The sequence below is a fragment of the Equus asinus genome, chromosome 4, assembly GCF_041296235.1.
Source record: "Equus asinus isolate D_3611 breed Donkey chromosome 4, EquAss-T2T_v2, whole genome shotgun sequence".
Classification (NCBI taxonomy): Eukaryota; Metazoa; Chordata; class Mammalia; order Perissodactyla; family Equidae; genus Equus; species Equus asinus.
This window is the reverse complement of record NC_091793.1, coordinates 131,531,391-131,553,173: the sequence shown is the minus strand read 5'-3', so window position 1 is coordinate 131,553,173 and position 21,783 is coordinate 131,531,391. Positions and strand designations below refer to the sequence as shown.

Here is a 21,783-nt window from a genome sequence, read left to right as displayed (position 1 = left end):
TTGAAATAATTTGATAAGGAGAAGTATTAAATCTTCTTTGAATGTTTGGTAGAGTCCTCCAGAAAAGACATCTGGTCCTGGACTTTTGTTTTTTTGGAGGTTTTTGGTTACCATTTCAATTTCTTTACTTGTGATTGGTCTATTCTCTATTTCTCCTTAATTCAGTTTTGGGAAGCTGTATGAGTCTAAGAATTTATCCATTTTCTTCTAGGCAGTTTGTTGGCATATAGTTTTTCATAGCATTCCCTTATAATCCTTTGTACTTCTGTGGTATCCATTGTAATTTCTTCTCTTTCATCCCTGATTTTATTTATTTGAGCCTTCTCTGTTTTTTTCTTAGTGAGTCTGGCTGATGGTTTGTCCATTTTGCTTATCCTCTCAAAGAACCAACTCTTAGTTTCATTGATCCTTTGTACTGTGTTTTTGGTATCTATTTTGCTTATTTCTACTCTAATTTTTATTGTTTCCCTCCTTCTGCTTACTTTGGGCTTTGTTTGTTCTTCTTTTTCTAGTTCTGTTAGGTGTAGTTTAAGTTTGCTTATTTGAGATTTTTCTTGTTTCTTAAGGTAGACCTGTGTTGCTATGAATTTCCCTCTTAGTACTGCTTTTGCTGCATCCCATGAGTTGGTATGTTGTATGTCTCCATACCAAAATGTCTCCAGATATTTTTTGATTTCTCCTTTGATTTCGTCATTGATCCAATGGTTGTTCAGTAGCATGTTGTTTAGTCTACACATATTTGTGGCTTTCTCAGCTTTTTTCTCATAGTTGATTTCTAGTTTCATAGCATTGTGGTCAGAAAAGATGCTTGAGATGATTTCAACCTTCTTAAATTTATTGAGGCTTGCCTTGTTTCTCAACATATGGTCTACATTTGAGAATGTTCCATGTACACTTGAGAAGAATGTGTATTCTGCTGCTTTTGGATGGAACATTCTATATACATCTATTAAGTCCACCTGACCTAATGTTTCATTTAAGGCCACTGTTTCCTTGTTGACTTTCTGTCTGGATGACCTATCCATTGATGTAAGTGGGGTGTTGAGAGCCTCTACTATTATTGTGTTGCTGTCAGATTCTCCCTTTAGGTCTGTTAGTAGTTGCTTTAAATACTTTGGTGCTCCTGTTGTAGGTGTATATATATTCATAAGTGTTATTTCCTCTTGGTAGAATGTCCCTTTTATCATTATATACTTCCTCTCTTTGTCTCTCATTGCCTGTTTTATCTTGAAGTCTGCTTTGTCTGATATAAATATGGCAACACCTCTCTTCTTTTGCTTGCCATTTGCTTGGAGTATCATCTTCCATCCTTTCACTCTGAGCCTATGTTTGTCTTTAGAGCTGAGATGTGTTTCCTGGAGGCAGCAAATTGTTGGGTCTTGTTTTTTAATCCATCCAGCCTCTCTGTGTCTTTTGATTGGAGAATTCTATCTATTTACAGTTAGAGTGATTATTGATAGTGAGGGCTTAATGCTGCCATTTTATCTCTTGTTTTCCATTTGTTCTCTATTTCCATTGTTTCTCTTTTCTTGTATTTCTGACTGCCATTTCATTTTGGTGGTTCTCTGTGAAGATTTTCTCGTTTTCTTTTTATTTATGATTCATGTCACTATTCTGATTCTTTGTTTAGTGGTTACCATGACATTTGTATAAAAGATCTCATAACCGAGGTAGTCCATTTTCTGATAGCCTCTTGTCTCCATTAGCCTAAACAGACTCCATCCCTTACCTCTTTCTCTTCTGAGTTATTGTCACAAATTCTTTTATGTGTTGTGAGTTTGTGACTAAATTGTTTATAGTTATTATTTTTTTTAAAGATTTTATTTTTTTCCTTTTTCTCCCCAAAGCCCCCCGTTACATAGTTGTATATTCTTCGTTGTGGGTCCACTTAGTTGTGGCATGTGGGATGCTGCCTCAGCGTGGTTTCATGAGCAGTGCCATGTCTGTGCCCAGGATTCGAACCAACGAAACACTGGGCCGCCTGCAGCGGAGCGCGTGAACTTAACCACTCGGCCACGGGGCCAGCCCCTGTTTATAGCTATTTTTGATGCTTTCTTTCCCTTTATCTTTTATGTTACAATTAAGTTTTTGCTAACCTCTTCTGATAGAGAGCTGCAATTTTCTAATTTTGTCTGTCTATTTATCTCCTTGCTCAAACATTTGCCTTTCTGTTTCAGGTAGGAGGGCTCCCTTCATCATTTCTTGTAAGGCAGGTCTAGTGGTGATGAACTACCTCAGCTTTTGTTTATCTGGGACACCTTTTATTTCTCCATCTTGTCTGAAGGATAGTTTCCCTGGATAGAGTATTCTTGGCTGAAAGTGTTTTGTCTTTCAGTATTTTGAGTCTATTCTCCCCTACCCTGTAAAGTTTCTGCCAAGAAATCCACTGAAGGCCTGATAGGGGTTCCTTTGTAGGTTATTTTCTTCTGCCTTGCTGCCCTTAATATTTTTATTTGTCATTGACTTTTGCCAATTTTAATACTATGTGTCTTGGAGACGGTCTTTTTGCATTAATGTAATTAGGAGGTTGATTTGCTTCATGTACTTGTAAGTCTAGTTCTTTCCCCAGGTTTGGGAAGTTCTCAGCTATTATTTCCTTGAACAAGCTCTCTGCTCCTTTTTCCCTTTTTTCTGCCCCTAGAATACTTATAATCCTTATATTCCTTTTCCTAACTGAGATAGATATTTCTTGAACAATTTCTTCATTTAAAAAAAAAATCTTAGTTCTCTTTCCTCCTTTACCTGAAGCGTTTCTGTATTACTGTCATCTAATTCACTAATTCTACCCCCCATGAATCAGCTCTATTTTTTATGGTTTCTAGATTATTTTTTATCTCATTAATTGTGTTCTTCGTATCTAAAATTCCTGTTTGGTTTTTTTTAGAGTTTCAATCTCTTTGGTGAAGTATTCCTTCTCATTAACTTTATTCCTGAGCTCATTGAGCTGTCTTTCTGAGTTTTCTTGTTACTCATTGAGTTTCTTTATGACAACTGTTTTGAATTCTCTGTCGTTTAGATTATAAATTTCTGTGACTTCAGGATTGCTTTCTGGAGACTTGTCATTTTCCTTCTGCTCTGAAGTGTTACTGAAGTTTGTCATGGTGTTTGATGAATTGATCCTTTGACAGAACATTTGCAGTAGTATCAGGTCACTGATTCCACCTGCCACTTCCGGGGATGGACAGGAGCTTTGTTTTCTGACCCTGCCTTGTCTTCTGGATGTTGTGCAGGTAGAGCTACTCTGTGTTTGCCCGGGCTGGCTGCAGCTGTTCTGCAGGTTGCACTCACATGTATGGGCAGGGCCTTTGCACTGGGCGGGCTGGGTGGACATTGTAGGCGGGGCCTTTGTGCTCAGCAGGGGACCGGCTGAGCTGCTGCATGCTAGGCGGGAGGGGCACCCACTTGGTGGGTCCCATGGGATGTTGTGTTCTGTGGGCAGGGATGCCTTCTGAGTGGGCAGGGCACCTTCTTGCCTGTGTTACACTAGGGGTGAGGTGTGCCCACACAGGGGCTGAGCCACCACTCTGTGCGTCCCATGGGTTGCTGTTCTCCATGGCAGGGGCACCTTCTGAGTGGGTAGGTGCCTTCTTGCCTGTGCTGTGATCAGTGGGCAGGCGCCTTCTCAGAGACTGAGCTGCTGCCACTTGAAGTAGAGTGTTCTCACTGATGGGGCTGCTGTGGCACCGCAAGTGCTCCCGCCTGCCAGGCTGCAACTCCAAAAGCGTTTTTGCAGGTTGAGCTGTCCCTGCCTTCTCTTACAGTTGTGCCTGGCCACTGTGTGAGGATCTGTGACCTGGCTTGCTGCCACGAGGGAGGGGGAGGAGTGCACTCACCTAGTTCCACTGTCTCCTGGGGATCCAGTCCTACCACTTTCAGATGTATAGTTGCATAGATCTCTCAGATGTCCTCTTGTGCTGTGCAGGGAATCCTCTACTGGTTAATGAATGTCCATTTAGTTGTAACTTAAAGGGGAGAGACCAAGGGAAACAACTTGCTCCACCATGATGCTGACGTCATTCCTTTTTCTGTCTCTTTTGCTTATCATCTACATTCTTAGCACCCTTACACTGCCCCAAGCTATATTCAGTGTGTTGCTAACTATTCTTTTTTATTAAGATATAATTCACTTACTATAAAATTCACCACTTGAGTGTGTATAATTCAGTGGTTTATAATATATTCACAAGGTTGTGCAATAATCACCATTAATTCCATCACTCTAGAAAGAAACCCTGCATCTGTTAGTAGTCACTTCCCATTCCCCCTTCCACAAACTTCTGGCACTAATGTGCTTTCTGTCCCTATGGATTTCCCTAGTCTGAACATTTCATCTAAGGGGAATGGTACAATATGTAACATTAATGTCTGGCTTCTTACACTAAGCATACTATTTTCAAGGTTTATCCATGTTACAGCATGTATCAATATTTTATTCCTTCTGACAGCCAAATAATATTCCCTTGTATGGTTATACCACATTTTATTTGTCCATTCATCAGTTGATCAACATTTGTTGTTTCTTGTTTTTGACTATTATGAATAATGCTGCTATCAGCCTTTGTTTTGTAGAAACATATGTTTTCAGTTGTCCTGGATATATCCCTTGGAGTAGAATTGCTGGTTTATATGATAATTCTATGTTTAACTTTTTGAAGAACTCCCACAATGTTTTCTAAATGTAAGATTTTACATTCCTATCGACAAGTGTGAGGGTTCCAGTTTCTCCACATCCTTGCCAACACTTGTTATTGTCCATCTTTCTGATTATAACCATCCTAGTGGATGCTAAGTGCTATCTCAGTGTGCTTTTGATTTATTTCATGTGCTTATCGTCCATTTATTTACCTTGTTTGGATAAATGTCTATTCAAATCGTTGCTCATTTTGTATTGGGTTATCCATCTTTTTATTATTGAGTAGTAAGAGTTCTTTCTATATTCTGGATACTAGACCCAAATATTTCTCCCATTATATGGTTTCTTTCACTTTCTTGATAATGTCCTTTGAAGCACAAGTATTTTCAATTTTGATGAAATCTAATTTAACTATTTCACGTATATTGATCTTGTATCCTGAAAGCTTGCTAAACTTGTTTATTGTGCATTGATCCTTTCTGGCTTTCTCTATATAAGATCATGTTATCTGAAAATAGAGATTATTCTACTTCCTCATTTCCTATCTGCATATGTTTTTTTCTTTTCCATGTCTAATTGCTCTGATTAACCTCCAGTGCAATGTTGAATGGAAGTGGCAAGAGTGGACATCTTTGTTTTCTTCCTGATATTAAGGGAAAAGCTTTCAGTCTTTCACCATTAAGTTAGCTGTGTAGTTGACCTTTATCAGGTTGAGGAATTTCCCTTTCATTCTTAGTTTCTTGATTGTTTTTAATCACAAAATAGTGTAGATTTTGCCAAATGCTTTTTCTGGATCTATTGAAATGATAATGGGTTTTTCTCCTTTGTTCTATTAATATGCTGTATTACATTGATTTTAATATATTGAACTAACCTTGCTTTCCTGAGACAAATCCCACTTGGTCCTGGAGTATAATCCTTTTAAGAAGCTACTGGATTCAGTTTGCTAGTATTTTGTTGAGTATTTTTGTGTCTGCATTCATAAGAGATATTTGTCTATAGTTTTCTTTTTCTTGTGGTATCTTTGTCTAGTTTTGGTATTATGATAATATTGGCCTCATAGAATGAGTTAGGGAGTGTTCCTTTCTCTTTTTTTTGGAAAAGTTTGTGAAGGATTGGTGTTAATTCTTCTTTAAACATTTGGTAGAACTCACCTGTGAAGCCATCAGTTCCTGAGCCCTGGCCTTTTTATTTTTACTTTTGGATTATTAACTCAATCTCTTTACTTGTAACAGGTTTATTCATGTTTTCTATTTCTTCTTGAATCAGTGTTGGTAGTTTGTATCTTTCTAGGAATTTGCTAGGTTATTTAATTTGTTGGCGTACACTTATTTATTACATTCTCTTATAATCTTTTGTTATTTCTGTAAGGTTAGTATTAATATACCCCTTTTCTTTCTTAATTTTAACAATTTTAGTCTTCTCTCTTTTTTCTTGGTTAGTCTAGCTATAGATTTGTCAATTTTGCTGATCTTTTTAAAGAACTAACTTTTGGTTTTGTTGATTTTTCTCTATTGCTTTTCTGTTCTCTATTTTGTTTATTTACACTCAAACCCTTACTTCTTCCCTTCTCCTTGTTTTGAGTTTTGCTTGCTCTTCTTTTTCTATTTTCTAGTGGAAGTTTAGGATATTGAGTTAAGATCTTTTTTTGCTTTTTGATGTAAGTGTTTACAGCTATAAATTTCCTTTTGATCACTGCCTTTCTGTATCCCATGAGTTTGGTATATGGTGTTTTCATTTTCATTAATCTCAAATTATTTTCTAATTTCCCCTGTGACTTCTTTTTTTGATTCATTGGCTTTTAGGACTTGTTGTTTTATTTCCACATATTTGTGGATTTCCAGTGTCCTTCTGTACTTATTTTTAATTTTGTATAGTTTCAATCCTTTTGCTTTTATTGAGACTTATTTTATGACCACCAATTATTTTTGATCTTCTCTCAGAAGCATCTTCCATGTGTACTCTTTTCTCTTAATTCCCACTGCTACTGCCTTTGGCAGGCCCTTTTAACCTCCCATGTAGCCTACAAACCACTGCCAGATGAATCTTAAAATACCTCCAGTTCAGTGCCTCACTTTTATTGACAAAATGAGTCCACGTTTCTTAATCTGATTTTTAAGGTCTTTTCCATTCTCAGCTCTAAAAAGACTTTCACCTTGAGCCGTGCCTGTAGAAACAGTCAAGTTAAATTAAGCAGGACATAACTTTTAAGACTAGTCTGTAACCATACCTTCCCACCATTAAATATCTATCCAATGGGTAAGTTTAAAGGTTCTTTGTTCTCCTGTTTAACCAATTATTGTTTTTTTTTTCTTTTTCTCCCCAAAACCCCCTGGTACATAGTTGTATATTCTTAGTTGTGAGTCCTTCATAGCTGTGGCATGTGGGATGCCGCCTCAGCATGGCTTGATGAGCGGTGCCATGTCCTCACCCAGGATTCAAACTGGCGAAACACTGGGCTGCCACAGTGGAGCGTGCGAACTTAACCACTCGGCCACGGGCTGGCCCCCTCAATTATTGATTTTTAAGATAATTAGTTACTTCTTGTTTGTTTCCATCTGTGCAAAGGGAATTCTAAGAAAATTTGAAAGTTGTTTAGTTGCTTCACTGTTCAGCTCTGTGACTCTTAGCGCTGTCATTTTTGCATACATAATGGTATCAGATTGAATCAGAGGTTAAGGAAATTAAAATAAAATGAGAACCCCTTGAATACCATCATCAAAATGTTATGGTTCACACTATTTAAAGTACTTGATGTAGCTCACTACTGGAGAAACCCCTCTTCTGTCCTTCAGTACCCAGCCCAAATGATCCTTCTTCCATGAAGTCTTTACTGTTATCTCATCAAAAATAATCTCTTCCTTATGAATGCCTCTGACAGTTTATTCTCTTATAGCTGCTTCTTTTTATAATATCTATTTGTGTATATGCCTTTTTTTCTCCACTAGTCTATCAGCACTTTGAGAACTGAGTAATATTTTGTACCCCAAGAGTTTTGTACATAGTGGGGAGCTCTGTAAATATTTTTGAGACAATGATTGAACAAACAATTTTTAAAATGTATTTTCTTTATTTACCCTTTTTCCAGTCTTACAGTCCCAAACTTATTCCATCTTTTTTTCTGAACTACTGGAGGCTTCTCAGTCCCCTTTCTTCATCTACCACTGCCTGTCTCTGCTTAGTATTTGCTACTTGTCCTCTTTACCTGGTGCTTTAATGGTGATGCATCACTGCAGGAAGATTTGTCATGGCTTCATCCTAGAGAGCAAGGTGGTCCCAAGCTCTTGTGTTTAGCTCCCAAGTTCTGCGGAATTCCTTATGGACTTCCCCCCACTTATTTCTTCCTATTTCTAGTCTCTTATCTCTATTATAGACAGTGAAATGACCAGATATATTAGCCAACCTCATCCCTCCTATTTTCTTATTATCCTACTTCTACTTCATATCCTTTTCTTACGGTTTTCCCCCTTTCGTTTCTATCTGTTCTTCAGTGAAGTTGTATTCACTATAAAACCCTTCTCCATTACTTAAATGGAAAATTATATCTCTATCCTTTGACTTCAAAGCTGTTTTTCTGCTATGACACATTGCCTTCATTATTATAAGAGAGAAGGGATGAGGTCATGTCTTTTTTTATATCTCCCATGACACTGTTCCTAGCACATAGCAGACACTAAACACATATTTGTTAAAGGGATGGATACATATATTTAAAACTTAGATCTCTTTTGGAGCATTCAGGCAACTCCTGAAATTATATTGACTCTCTATTTTAAAAAATCCATTCTCTCTCATGAAAGAGGTACTAATATTCCTTAATTTTGCAGTGTTGGACAGTGGTTTTATAAACTGAAAACTTCACTTGTTACCATCATGATGTATCTGTATGTCTATTTCACTGTTATCCTTTTATTATGAGGACACATACACATTGGAAAATTTGTTTTAAATCTGTCACTCTTTCAGGATTTGACATTAAGGGGAATAAGAAAATAATATTCTTGATTTTGTTGATTTGTTTTTTCAAGTCATTGTGAAACTGATAGAATATGGTAAAATACCACGTGGGTTGAGCCAAGTAAGCCCTCTCTTGGTTTAATCAGTTGTTCACATTTCAGCTTTAAATGAACAAATCCATTCCCTGAAGAACATCTCAGAGACTGGAGAGGAGTGTTTTGTAATATCCAATAAAGTTACTTGTCATATTTATTCAAAAAGTACAGGAATCATAGTTCCGGGAGTTAGATTTATGTTTTTTTCACATCACATTGGTGAATTGTTTTCTGTTGGCTATGATTTCTTTTCCTAGAAGAAGTGAAGTATGCTAGTGCTTATATTTCAGAGGGTGGATGATGTCACTTAACAGTATACCTCTTAAGTAAGACTTGGATATCCAGAGGTTACCATTAATGCTTAATGTAAAAGGAGTAATTTACTGAAAGTATTAACTTTTAAAAGTCTTTTGTTCTTTCAAGATGGTTTCCAGAAGTGCAGAATATTTATTACCAAGGTAATAAAAAAAAGCAGTTGCCAACTGGTGACAACAGTGCCAAACTAGAATCTTTTTTCAACTGCGCTGCTACACTTATGACTTTACAACTGCAGGACCTTGCTTTGGTCTCCATGCAAGATTTCACAGACTTAATTGCACAACCCCCAGTAAGTACAGTTCACTCACACCAATATTCATTTGCTAATTTATTTATTTTCAATTCTTTCGGAGAGGAAAATGATAAAATACCTTTACCAGTGGGAGAGCAGAAATTATATCTTTAGACCTTATCTATTAAAAAAAAGTTAGTGTTAACCTGCATATTTAGGATTTTTAATTATCATCTTATTGATGAGGATTAGTGAAAATTCCCATAATTGAGAAATTTGGGTCATGATGGCTGGGGAAATTTTCCATGAGGAGCTCTTTTCTTTCTGGAAGAATGTCCTGTTATAGTGTGAGCAGGGCCTGGGAATTTGAGTGTTCTCTTGGGCTCCTTCTTGCAAGATTCTAGAGTCCCACTGCTGTCCACATCCTCCTTTTCCTGAAACCTTGACCCTATAGTTGATCTTTAAGCCCAATGGATACAATGAGATATGAACAAGTCTAGCTGGGAACTGCTCTTGCTTGTTTTAGTAGAGCTCCTCTTTGTAAAACTTACAGTTTACTTTGTCATTTGTTTGATTCCAATTCATCTGTTGGCTTAACTGACTAGGGCATGAGACAAAAGGTGAGTTCCCATGTATTCTAATTGGAACCAGTACACTCCTTAGTCTACCACAATTCATATGTATATTCATTATGTATTTTATTTTTTTGCAGGATTCTGTTAGAGCTTTTGAACATCCAGGTTTCGTCATGAGGCTGATTCTTGATAATAACACCATTAAGTTTGAACCTGAGTTCAACGACTATATAGAAATCTTTCTAAATGTTTATGATGTCATGATTAAGGCTGTCAGTTTTGTGCCAAGAGTTGAGACAAAATTGTATTCCAAGTGGGTAAGTAACAGTGATATTCTGATTGCTTGAATTGGCATGATGATATTCACTTCAAATAACTTCTAAAAGGTGTAGACAGGTATCCACTGCTGTACGGAATGTAAGTGGCCTAATAACATGGACTTATAAGGAAGTTTTGCTTCAAAAAAGTGTTGGTTTTTTTCCCATTAGCTCCTCTTACAACATACCTAGTTTCCTAGTCCAGTCTTCCACTGGACTCAGTGGGAGACCTTCTGAGGGCAAGGAATGACAGTTGTGATGAGGTCGGAGGCGGTCAGCAAGAGTTGCTGTAGCACTCATACCATGCTGTTCCCTTGTTATACTCTTCTAGCTCTGTAAGACTGTCCTCCAATTGATTACCCTCCTCTTACATCTTTTTCTGTAAATATAAGAGTCTCCATACTTTCAGATCATAAATCCTGCTTCCCTTTTCTCTTTGGCCAAATATTTGGCAGAGCTATGCCAACAATGACATTTCAACAGTAGTTGTTTCCATCTAGTATATGAGATAAGCATGTCTGAAAATTCTTTAACTTATAAGATTTTCAAGTTTTGTAAGTCCAACCAGTAGCTTTCTTTTTTTAATTTTTAAAATAGTTTATGAATATTTCATGCATACAAAAGAGTATAAGAGACTAGTGTTTGAAGTTTTAAGTAGCAATAAAGTTAACACCTGGGTACCTCCACGCTAACTTAAACAATAGAATATTACTGATACCTTTCAGCTCTCCCTGCCCCCTTGCCCTTCCCTGTTCACATCTCTATCCTTCTACCCTCTATCAAAACAATGAGTAACTTGAATTTTTTAGTTATTATTCTGAATTTTTAAAGGTAAACTTCCTGCATGTCTGGATATCCCTGAACACTTTCTGTTTAGTTTTCCATGTCTTTGCATAGATGGTCAGCTTAGAAATAATCTGTGAATTGTTTTATTTTACTTAACATTATGACTGTGAAATTTTCCATTTTGAGGATATTTTCCTCTTCATAGAACTTCTAGTTTTATTATTTTATTTTCTAGGAATTCCATTAAGTTCTTTTTCAAATAGGCCAGGGCATTTTTGATAGTTTCTCATCCTTGGTCATGGATTCATGACTCTTTTTCTTCTGTTTGCTGATCTGACTTCTGCTCCTGGTGGTTTATTTCTGTGGGTGTTTTTCCCTCTTATTGTGGGCTTATCCATGTAAGAACTTTATGCAGGGAAGTCTTTGAGGCCTTGGCTGAAGTTGGTTCCTCTGGAAATTGCATTTCTCTTTAATTAAAATTCTCTTAACAGGTGCTCTGGAGGCCCCTGCAGACCAAGGGCCATTTTTTGTGTGTGTGTGTGTGAGGAAGATTAGCTCTGAGCTAATATCTGTTGCCAATCTCCCTCTTTTTACTTGAGGAAGATTGTTCCTGAGCTAACATCTGTGCCAATCTTCCTCTGTTTTGTGTGGGATGCCGCCACAGCATGGCTTGATGAGCGGTGCTAGGCAAAGGACCATTTTTAACAAAATTCTTGCCTAAAGCTTTTGTGGACCACACTGGCCTTGTGAATGTTTACCCAAATCTGTATGAGATCAGGCTTGTGGTTACAAATTCTTAAGGTAACAATCTTTTTTCTTTTCTGCTGAGAAATAAGGCCAAAATGGACATTTTTCTCACTTTTACCCCCACATTCAAAGGTTTTGTCACCTTTCAGCATCCTTAAATTTTGTGCCGTCAGAACCCTCATTCTGAGGTTGTGTCAGTCACCTTTCAGTGTTCTTGGCTTCGTGTGTGGGTATCAATTATGACTCCCACCTGGCTCAGGCTTGAGTCTTTGTTCCCTGACAGCCATTCTCCCCTCCACGCCCCAACCCACGCATCTTCTACCTTCCTGGAGACTCAGTAAAGCAGAGCTGAGACCACCGGGGTCACAGAGTCTCCAGGCAGCTGCTCGCTTCCGCACAGTTCCCTCTCATTCATGATTCTCTCATGTTTGGCCCTTTAGACTTTCCTTATTCTTTTCCTTCCTTAGCTATGCATTATGAAAGTTGTATTTAGCATTTTTTTCCAGCATCTTTTTGTGTTTTGAACTAGGTAGTTGTTTTCGGGATATCTGTTCCTCATAGTGCACAAGTAGAAGTCTCTCTAGAAACTTGCTGTCTGTCCTTCGTTTAATTCCACTTCATCTAGTGCACCTTTTTCTGTTCTATTCATACCCTACCTTTTTTCAAGAACAATTTGAGGTAGCTTATGAAATAGACAAATGTAACAAGTTAATAAGAGTTATTAGGCAAAGCTTGAAGTGGAGAGAAGTATTATAATCATGTGAATGCATACAGCTGATATGATATTATGGTTGTAAAATATAGCTATGAGCTTCCTCATTTTTAAAGTGAAGAGGAAAACATGATAAGTTTTAACTAGGATTGAACATTTAATTTAGACTGCTTGGGTATTTTCCTGGTATCAGATTTTGAGAGATAGGTTTTCTGTGGGGCCTTATACATGGGGCAGTGGTTCTGAAACCCTATGCATCAGCCTCACCTGGTGACATTTTAAAAATACAAATCCAGGGGCCGGCCCGGTGGCGCAGCCGTTAAGTTCGCACATTCTGCTTTGCCGGCCTGGGGTTCGCCGGTTTGGATCCTGGATACAGCCCTACACACCACTTGTCAAGCCACGTTGTGGCAGGCGTCCCACATATAAAGTAGAGGAAGATGGGCATGGATGTTAGCTTAGGGCCAGTCTTCCTCAGCAAAAAGAGGAAGATTGGTGGCAGATGTTAGCTCAGGGCTAATCTTCCTCAAAAAAAAAAATAAAAATACAAATCTGGGGATCCCCACCACCACCGCCCCTTGCCTCCAGAGATGTGAATTCACAATGACAGTTGGTACTCAGAAACAGGTGCTGGTAAAATCTCCCTAGATGATTCTGGCAATCAGTCAAATTTGGAAACAAGTGACATAGACAGTACTCTCGGTAAAATAATTGAATGTGGTCTCAGTGATCTTTGACAGCAACTCAAAGTGGAATTCGTATCACTGTTTCTTATCAAATCTTTGACAGTAACTGAAAGTCAAATTAAAATACACTTTTTTCCCATGGAAAGCAAACCTGCAAGGGGCTGAGGTGCTGCGGGTCCCAGCACAGCACGGTCTTGTGACAGAATTTGACACACTTTCGAACACTTGAGCTGTCTCACACGAAAGATCACTTCTCTTAACTCTTAACAGGAATTGATTAGAATTCATATCAAAAGTATACTTTCTAATATAGTTCTGAAGTCTCGATATCCAGTTCTGTTTAGAAAGATAGATCTTTAGGCTTTAGAAATTAGGCAGGTATTAATAAATTCAAGAAACATTCTATAGTGAATATTAATGAGCTTCACATTAGATCCAATAATTTCACGTTGCATACAGTATATAATATAGATTACTTTATCCTGAGGTTCTTTTTCCAAGAAGATAACACCAAGTATCTACCGAGCCCAGAGGTGAGGCTCTCATAAAGCATCTAGTTCTACACAATATATTTTCCTAAAATGCCCACGAGGGGACAGAGCAGGCGAATGCACCCTGGATACCTGAACAAATTGCCCAGTTGTCTGAGGAATTCTTTGATATCAATTTGAATGCTGTAGAATATCCACTGTGGGCAATGGTTTTTGTTTGTTACAGTTAAAAATCCCTTCTTCTGGAAGACAGATAGAGCAAATGTATTTTTAAGTGTAACTTGTTTCAAGATGATAAACCATGTAGGCACATTTACTTGTCTTCTTATTTGAAAACAGGAGACAGGCTGTTGAGATTTCTTTGCTTACTTAAAACGGCTGTCTGACCCATCCTTGCCTGCCATCATTCTAACGGTGATCGCAGAATGCAGATTTCATAACTGGGGATTTTACTCGGCTCTACTTGCTCTTCACAGAATCAAAAATCAAAGGTCAATGAATGAGTAACCAATCTTTCTTTGTTCTAGATAGATTGTTCCTAAGGTGAAAAAGTACTGTGATCAAAGAGTATGCTATGACGTTGAGTTGGCTTATTTTTTAAAAGTAACATACAGTGCAAGCACTACCTTACACTAGCATGTACAATTGCACGAATAAAATGTGAATTTTGCTATTGTGTATTCTAACTTTAATTTTGTGTATATTTTCAAGCTGCTGTCCTTTCATCCGTACAGAAAACAGAACACAACTAAGTGGCTTAAACGGAAAACAAAAAAATTATATGAAACCTAAATATTTAAAATACTGCTGTGATTAGACTGAATATCTTTCTAGGGAGATTAGAAAATCATAAAGATCTTGTGAATAAAAATAAAGACAATGTGGTCAGATTGGCAATTTTGCAAAGATAAATGTTACTGTTACCTTAACTTCAGGTATTTTAAGTAACTAATATTGTTTTTTCCCCTTTGTTTAGGAAAGTAAGTCTAAACCAACAACCTTGAAGCCAATAATTCTCAGTGAAATTGTTGATGCTCACAAAAAAAAGGTGAGGGAAGTGACAATGAGAGAGAGCGTGGCACCTACCGAGCACCGCAGACTCTATGACAAGTATGACTTTTTGGTTACCAAAAAGGCTGAGCAAGATGCTGATGCTTTCCTCGCAGAAAATCATAATTACGAGAAAATAATACAGGAAATTCGCAAATACCAAAAACTAATAGAGGAAATACAGTATACATCCAGAAAGGTAATTGACCTGTTTTGTACTACTGTTCTCTGTGCCTCATGATCTTTTCTCAGTTTTATTAGGATATATTTTTAGACCATACTGTTGAAGAATTAGAACATTTCTATCAACAGGAAAAATATTTACTGAGCTGCTCGCTGTGCCAAGCGTTGTGGCACGTCCTGGATATGCAGAGGTAGTCAAAGAGACACGGTTCTTGTGCTCAGAGTGCAAACATCTCCTACAACTCAGATTTCTAAGTACTTTATTTATTTTGAGCCCTCAAAAATTCTAAAAACTTATGTTTTTTTGCTTTGGTGTTTATAAATCATTTGGAAAATATGGTTATTAGGCCAAAATGTGGTTACTTTTGTTTAGTAGGACACTGGTGATTTAAAATTTTCTTCTTTTGTTCTTTTTTATATTTCCCAAAAGTTCTGTCATGGATGTATATTATTTTTTTGTACAGAGAAAATATAGCATTTAAGTCCCACACTATTTATTTAGCAATAACTCAGTCCTCTGAAGTTTTGTGTCCATTATTGTCTTGAAATGGAATTAGCTTCCAAGGCAACAAACTCTTCAAGGAGACTTATCCAGAAAATAGTTGTAAAAATCCCTGCCTGTATCATATTTTTAAAAAACTCTCAATCTTGTTAGTTCACGCACACACAAAATCAGTAGTATGAGGAAGGTAAAACTGTGGGAATCTTTTATTTCTTTTCGTGTTTAATAGAGTTTTGATACTTAACGTTGCAGACTGTTCGTTTAGGAATGTTTGAAATGCGCTGTGAGGAATTAATCAGAGCTTTGGTGAAGCGAGCAGACGTTATCTGTGGAAAACTTATCGCTAAAATGTTCAGAGATCATCAGGAAGTAAATACAAGGTAATTATGTGATATTATTATATTTTTATTTTGGGGGGAGGATGTTAAATAGAAACAACTGTTGTTCAACTAAAATAGTGGATTAGAGCAGGGTCATGAATGACCCAAAAGAAAGATAATGTCAATGTATTTTTACTTGGCTTTATGTGTTATTTCATGATTATTAGTATTATTTGTTTTCACCGCAAATATGCCTTCCCAATTGTCTGAATTAAAGTGGTATTAAAATGTGTGTGCATTTCATTTGCACAAGTCAGATGGATGTTCTCTAACTTCAGATTTTTAAATTTGTATAATCAATACACAAAATTGGGTTTTCAAAGCAGATTTACACAGTAGTTGTTTTAGGTCCTCAGGGACCCTCAAATTTGGAATTTCCATCTTACTGTAATTACCCTTCAAAGCCATGGGAACTTGTCTTAACTAAAAATTCATTTGTTGAGTAACCTGGAGATTTTAGGAAAACTGACTCATGTTAAGTAAACTTACAGAGTGCTGATGTGCAAAGCAGAATGCCTATTTTTTTAAGACAAGAAGTGTAATCAGTCTTCCAACAACTGGTGCTAGTGTCACTCTAGGAACCTCTTTTCTGGTATCAGTTTCATGGAAAAAAACCCAAATAATCAAAAAAAATTTTGTAGTTATGGTATTAAATAGAATATTTCTTTCAGGCTGTATCTAAGGCTGAAGGAAGCTTTATTTACCTACCATGTGTTAGGCACAGAGTTAGGTACTTGGACTCTAAATATGAGTAAAACTGCTGAAGGAAGTGATGGTGTTGAAAGGGAAATAGACATACAAACCTGCACATTACAATAGGGCGCAGTGAGCACTGTGCTGAGCCACGGAGGTAGAACAGAAAAGGAAATGAGTAATTTTCTTTCGGGGTGGAAGTTGGGGGAGAGGGGAACGCCAGGGAAGGCTGCAAAGGGGAAGTGATGTGTGAGTTCATTTTGAAGGATGAGTAGGAATCTGCTAGGTGGACAATGTGGGTGAAAGAATTCCAGGTAGAGAAAATACTATGTAGAAGGGAGTGAGGTATGAACATGGCATGGTGTATCCCGAGAACCAGGAGGGGTTGGTGTTGCTTTCCCACACACTGTGAGGGAAGAGAGCTGAGGGGTGACGCTGAAGAGAGAGGCACCACATGAAAGAGGACCAGGACTCGCGTAGCTTATCTAGGAACCAGAATCACATATTTACTTAAAGCACCTTTTCCTCTAAAAGTACTGGAAGGATAGTGAAAATGTCTTTTACTTGTAGCTTTTCATGCCAGGTGAAATATTTATTTTAATTTCATAGCTATTTTCTCTGCCTTTTAACTACCCTCTGAACTCATGCCAGTTCTACTTTTTCCCCTTTTCTCCTAATTATGCTTCTCACCAGACTCACTGGATGGACTATTAGAGGAACCATTCAGTGTGAAGACCCTCAACTCCTTGCCCTTACATGTCCATGAACCCCTTCATACCTGTCGGCCCACATTCTCAGACGGCAAGAGTCTGTCACACCCATTCAAAGTTCCTATGAGCTCAACCTCATTGCATCCCATCCCTCTGGAGCTGGCTCCCCCAGCCATCCCCTCTGTATCACATTTTAAATCTCTCCTTTGCTGTTGATTCTGTCTCTAAAATTTGCAAACATGTTCAAAACCCTCTTCCATCTTCAGACCCCTCACTTCAACCCAACATCATCACCATGCTGTTTCTCTCTCCCTCACCTCTCAGCCACTCTTCTTGAAGAAATTTCTACATGTTTTATCTGGACTTCCACTTGCTCTTTTTTTCTTTTTAACCTCACAGTAAGTTCATTATTTATACTGGCTGCAACCCAAATCAATAGGAAATATTTGCATATTACCAGAAATTTCTGAGCATACAGGCCCATTTTAACCGTTCTCTCCAAGTAGGGTTAATGACTCCCTTCCTTTGTACCATTTTTTTGGTGCCATCTCAAAAAATCTCTGGTTGAGCACTTAAAATTCTAGGTTGGATGTGATTGTTTATGGTCCTGTCTTCCATACTGGATTGTGAACAGGCTGCGGACCATTGTTACATCTTGTCCATTTCTGTATCTCTGTCAGTTAATCCTATAGTTGGGAATGCAATAGATGATCATTAAATGTGTATTGAATGAATAAGTAAATGAACACAAATTTGCTTTTCATTCATTAGCTGTCGTATAGGTAAGATAATCTAACTTTATTTTTCATGTAATGGAACATTTAAATCATCTATAGGAACCTGTTTAGGAATGAAATTTAAATATATAAGATTGATTTTTGTCTGGTGTTTCAGATTATGTGATGAATTTGAGAAGATAGCTGAAAAAGCTCTTAGCACTCCTCCAAATACAGCAGAACTGATGGAAATGAAGGTATTGCTTCTAAATTCTTTATAGTTGTGGGTGTAAAAGTTAATTGTTTTTCTTTTTTTGCCAGCTTTTATAAGAAGTTAATTATTGACATGATAATACAATAACAAATCCCTGCAAACGTTAACACAGAGGCTTAAAGTAATGTTGTTGTTTTATATACTTAGCTCATGAGTCTGCAGTTTGGTGGTTTAGGCTGGGTGCTCCTGGCCGGTTCTGGTCTCATTGGGGTTACTTACTCAATTGGGTCAGCTAGTTCTCTTTCGGGTTGACTAGTGCAGCTATCCTCAGCAATTGGACTCTGCTCCACTTGTGTCTCAAACTCCAACAGGCTCACCTGGGTGTGTTCTCATGTCACGGTAGAGGCATAAAAGCAAGCCCAATTGTACCAGTGCTTTTCAGGTTTCTCCTTGTGTCGCATAGCTAACATCCCATTGGGCAAAGAAAGTCACGTGCCCTCAGAGTCAGAGTGAGATACCAGAAGAGGTGAGGTACTGGAGCTGTCAATGCAATCATCTACCAGGATATTTTTGAAAGCACTATTAATAATTATTACCATGCTAAAGGCATAGAGCAGTACTGTCTTGAGCAAACTGTGTGGTCGCCCTTCATTTTCTTTTAATCAACAAATATTTAATTCTTAAGTAATATTTTGTTTTCTATAGCCTGTCTTTTGTTATACATTAAAATTTTCTGCTGTAGTTTGCTGAAGTGTTTTATGTTTGAGCATAGGCTTTATGGTACTGAAAATATTAGATAAGTGTCACTTTCATCATTTTTCATGTTCCTGCTGTGCTTGAAGTCTACCTAATGGTGAATAAAATAATATAAAACAACTAGTTGATCACCATTTTATTTTATTCTTTTTTCACTCTTATAACGTTAAGCTTTTGCAAGATCTTTTTTTTCCTTTGCTAACATTCCCAAGATCCAAAATAGAACCCTTTTATTTTTAGGCTTTAAAATACTTAAGTGTACCCAGCAAAGCATGTAAAATCATTCAAAACTTTGTATAGGTAGGAAATTGCAAAAGGAGTTAAAATGATTTTTGTACATTCTTTAAATTATTCACTTAAAAGTTTGTCAAAATCATTAGAACCAAATTTTACATATAAGCCTCTAACTAAAAGAGTTCCATTTTCTTTAAAGTATTTGTACTTGGATTGGGATTCTTACTATGTGAATTTATGTGTCCGATATACACACATGCCTAGATATATTCTCTTTTAGAATATTTGTATATTATATATTAGTTGTTGTGGGACATTGATACTTTGATTATCGGTGATTATAAAGATAGCTGGAGAATTCCCTAATTGTAAAGTCTTTTGGAAAGATGAATATTCAGTATGAAGAGCGTAATTTATTTACCCTCCTAGCCATCGCTGAAAATATTTAGGAATTTGGGGTTGTTTAGTGTCAATTTCTATTGTTCATAGCAACTTTTAACAGAATTAGTAAATAGGATTCATTAACTGGTGTTAAAAAATATGTCTGTACCTTAAAAACATTTATTCCTGCAAGGGCAAAATAGCTTCTCAATTTATTTAGCACAGAAATCAGTCACATATATCAGTAAGGAGAAATAAAAGTCCAGTTGTTTACATAGAAATATCGTTAACCATATTAGAAAAATATATTTTCAGCTAGGCATTTTGTTACCTGTGGAAACCACCATGGTTTGCATCTTATTTGTTTGAATTTGCAACTTAAAAACATTTGGTCTAATTAGAAAGATATATCAGTGAAAGAGTTCTAGGCAATGTTGCTTGTTTTTTTCTTTTTAATTACAAAAGCAAAAATTTAAACAATATGGGATTGTACCAAGAGAAAAATAAAAGTTTCCCTTTTTCCATAATTTCTTTCTTTAGGGTAATGATTCTGTTAGTTGAGGGTGAATTCTGCTCTCTCCAAACTTATATATAGTGATATATATGATATATTGTATATATAGTGATGTATATATATATAGATATATATGTATATATATAACTAGAGAGAGAGCCAGAGAGATGGAGATTAGAGATTTCAAAGAGCTTTAACAACGTTTTTTTAAAAAGAAGTGTGTACTTCCTAGACAGGGAGGAGGGCGTAAGATGGGGAAGGTGAGCACACTGGTTGCAGGTAGCGGCCAGTGTTCTCATTTTTCAGTGGGGTAGCAGATTTCCTTTGGCGTTTATATTATTAAGATATATAAATAAATTAAGATGTATCAAAAGAGCTTTGAGGGAGCTCTGCGTATATATGTGCATACACATGGCGTGTGCATAGGTGTGCACGCACACACCTGTACCTTCACCCGTTCACACACACAAATAGAGAGATTTGTTTTTGCAAAGGCAGAATCATGACTCTGCTGCAAATTATTTATTTAATAATATGGCTTCTCTGTATTTCTCCTACTAGGTAGCTAGGGCTCTTGCTTTTTCCCAAAATCAATAGCCAGTTACCCCAATACGATTTGTTAAATGATGTCATTTCACTCCTACTTTGCAATGCATCTTTTCAACACTGAATTTCCATACGTACTTGGATCCATGTCTGAACTCTCTCTATGCTGCTCCGTCCTCTATTCCTGGGCCAGAGCGAGAACTGTCTAAATGACCATATCTGTGTAGTATGTTTTGATATTCGGCAGGGCTGGTCCCCATCAGTTTTCTTTTTCATGATTGTCTTTACTTCTGATTGTCTTTACTTGAGTAGTTACTATTTCAGAGGCTTTTAGAATTATGTCATATTTAATTTTTTCACATGCCATTGCAATTATGATGGAAATTGCATTGATTTTATAGACTGATTGGAGGAGAATTTACATCTTTACAATGTTATGTCTCAACATATGTTTCTATTTTTATTCAGAACTTTCAAAATGTCCTTCAATAAAGTGTTATAGTTTTCCTCGTATAGATTTAGCACAGTTCTTGTTAAACTTGCCTGCAGTTATTTTTTAGTTTTTGTAACTGAGGAAAGTGTTGCGGCTCTGGTGTCTGTTGCAAGTTTGCAATTTTACGTTTGTTGTGGTGGTTATTTGATTAATAATTGTCTCCCTCAACTAGACTATAAACTCTCTGAGGGCAAATCCCACCTCTGGTTGTTGTCACACTGAATTGCCAGCACCCAGCAGAGTGTCAAGCACATAATAGGTGCCCATAAATGCTATTCTGAAAGAATAAATGGTCTCTCAGATGGCACCTGCTTCATATCTTCCAGAAACCCATGGCATTCTTCTCTGGTTTTCCAGTGCTCTTTGTGTATTGTTTAGTATTTTCTATTTTTTCCCCTGCTATTTTAGTAAAGGTGTTTGGGATGGATGAGAAGTAAATTGGGCTGCAGTCCCCTCTCTGGAACCAAAAGTCTTTCCTTCTACCAAGTGTGTACATATTTATGCAGTGTATTTCCACAGGCTATTTTTCAACATGAGCTGTTCATTGAAATGCCGTCTGTAATTTTTGTTTTCCCTCAGGCTTATATTCAGAAAGTGGAGACAACTGATATGATTGAACTGGGACAGAGATTGGTGGATTCTAAAAACTGCCTTGCCTTCCTCATTGAGTGTGCCAACTTTTCTCCAGCAGACATTAGGCTAAATAATAATGTTTTCCAGTGGTATGGAAGAATGGAAGAAATTTTTGATGAACACAGGAAAATTGTTAAAGAGAAAACAGAGCAATATCAAGAAGGTCTTAAGGTTGGCATCACAGATATTTTTGAAGTATTAACTTCTTACATAGCATTGGCGACTTCTA

At 37.1% G+C, this 21,783-nt stretch overlaps 1 protein-coding gene across 2 annotated transcripts in view; it reads left to right on the top strand.

Moving 5' to 3' along the window:
• Positions 1–21,783, top strand: part of DNAH7 (dynein axonemal heavy chain 7) — a 236,331-nt gene that overhangs the window by 38,919 nt on the left and 175,629 nt on the right. For both annotated transcript variants that reach the window (XM_014835173.3, XM_070508274.1), the window contains 6 exons: positions 9,109–9,292; positions 9,948–10,127; positions 14,526–14,798; positions 15,537–15,664; positions 17,962–18,040; positions 21,501–21,725. In XM_014835173.3, the coding sequence (XP_014690659.3) occupies positions 9,109–9,292; positions 9,948–10,127; positions 14,526–14,798; positions 15,537–15,664; positions 17,962–18,040; positions 21,501–21,725 (1,069 nt within the window). The remainder of the gene's footprint in view (positions 1–9,108; positions 9,293–9,947; positions 10,128–14,525; positions 14,799–15,536; positions 15,665–17,961; positions 18,041–21,500; positions 21,726–21,783) is intronic.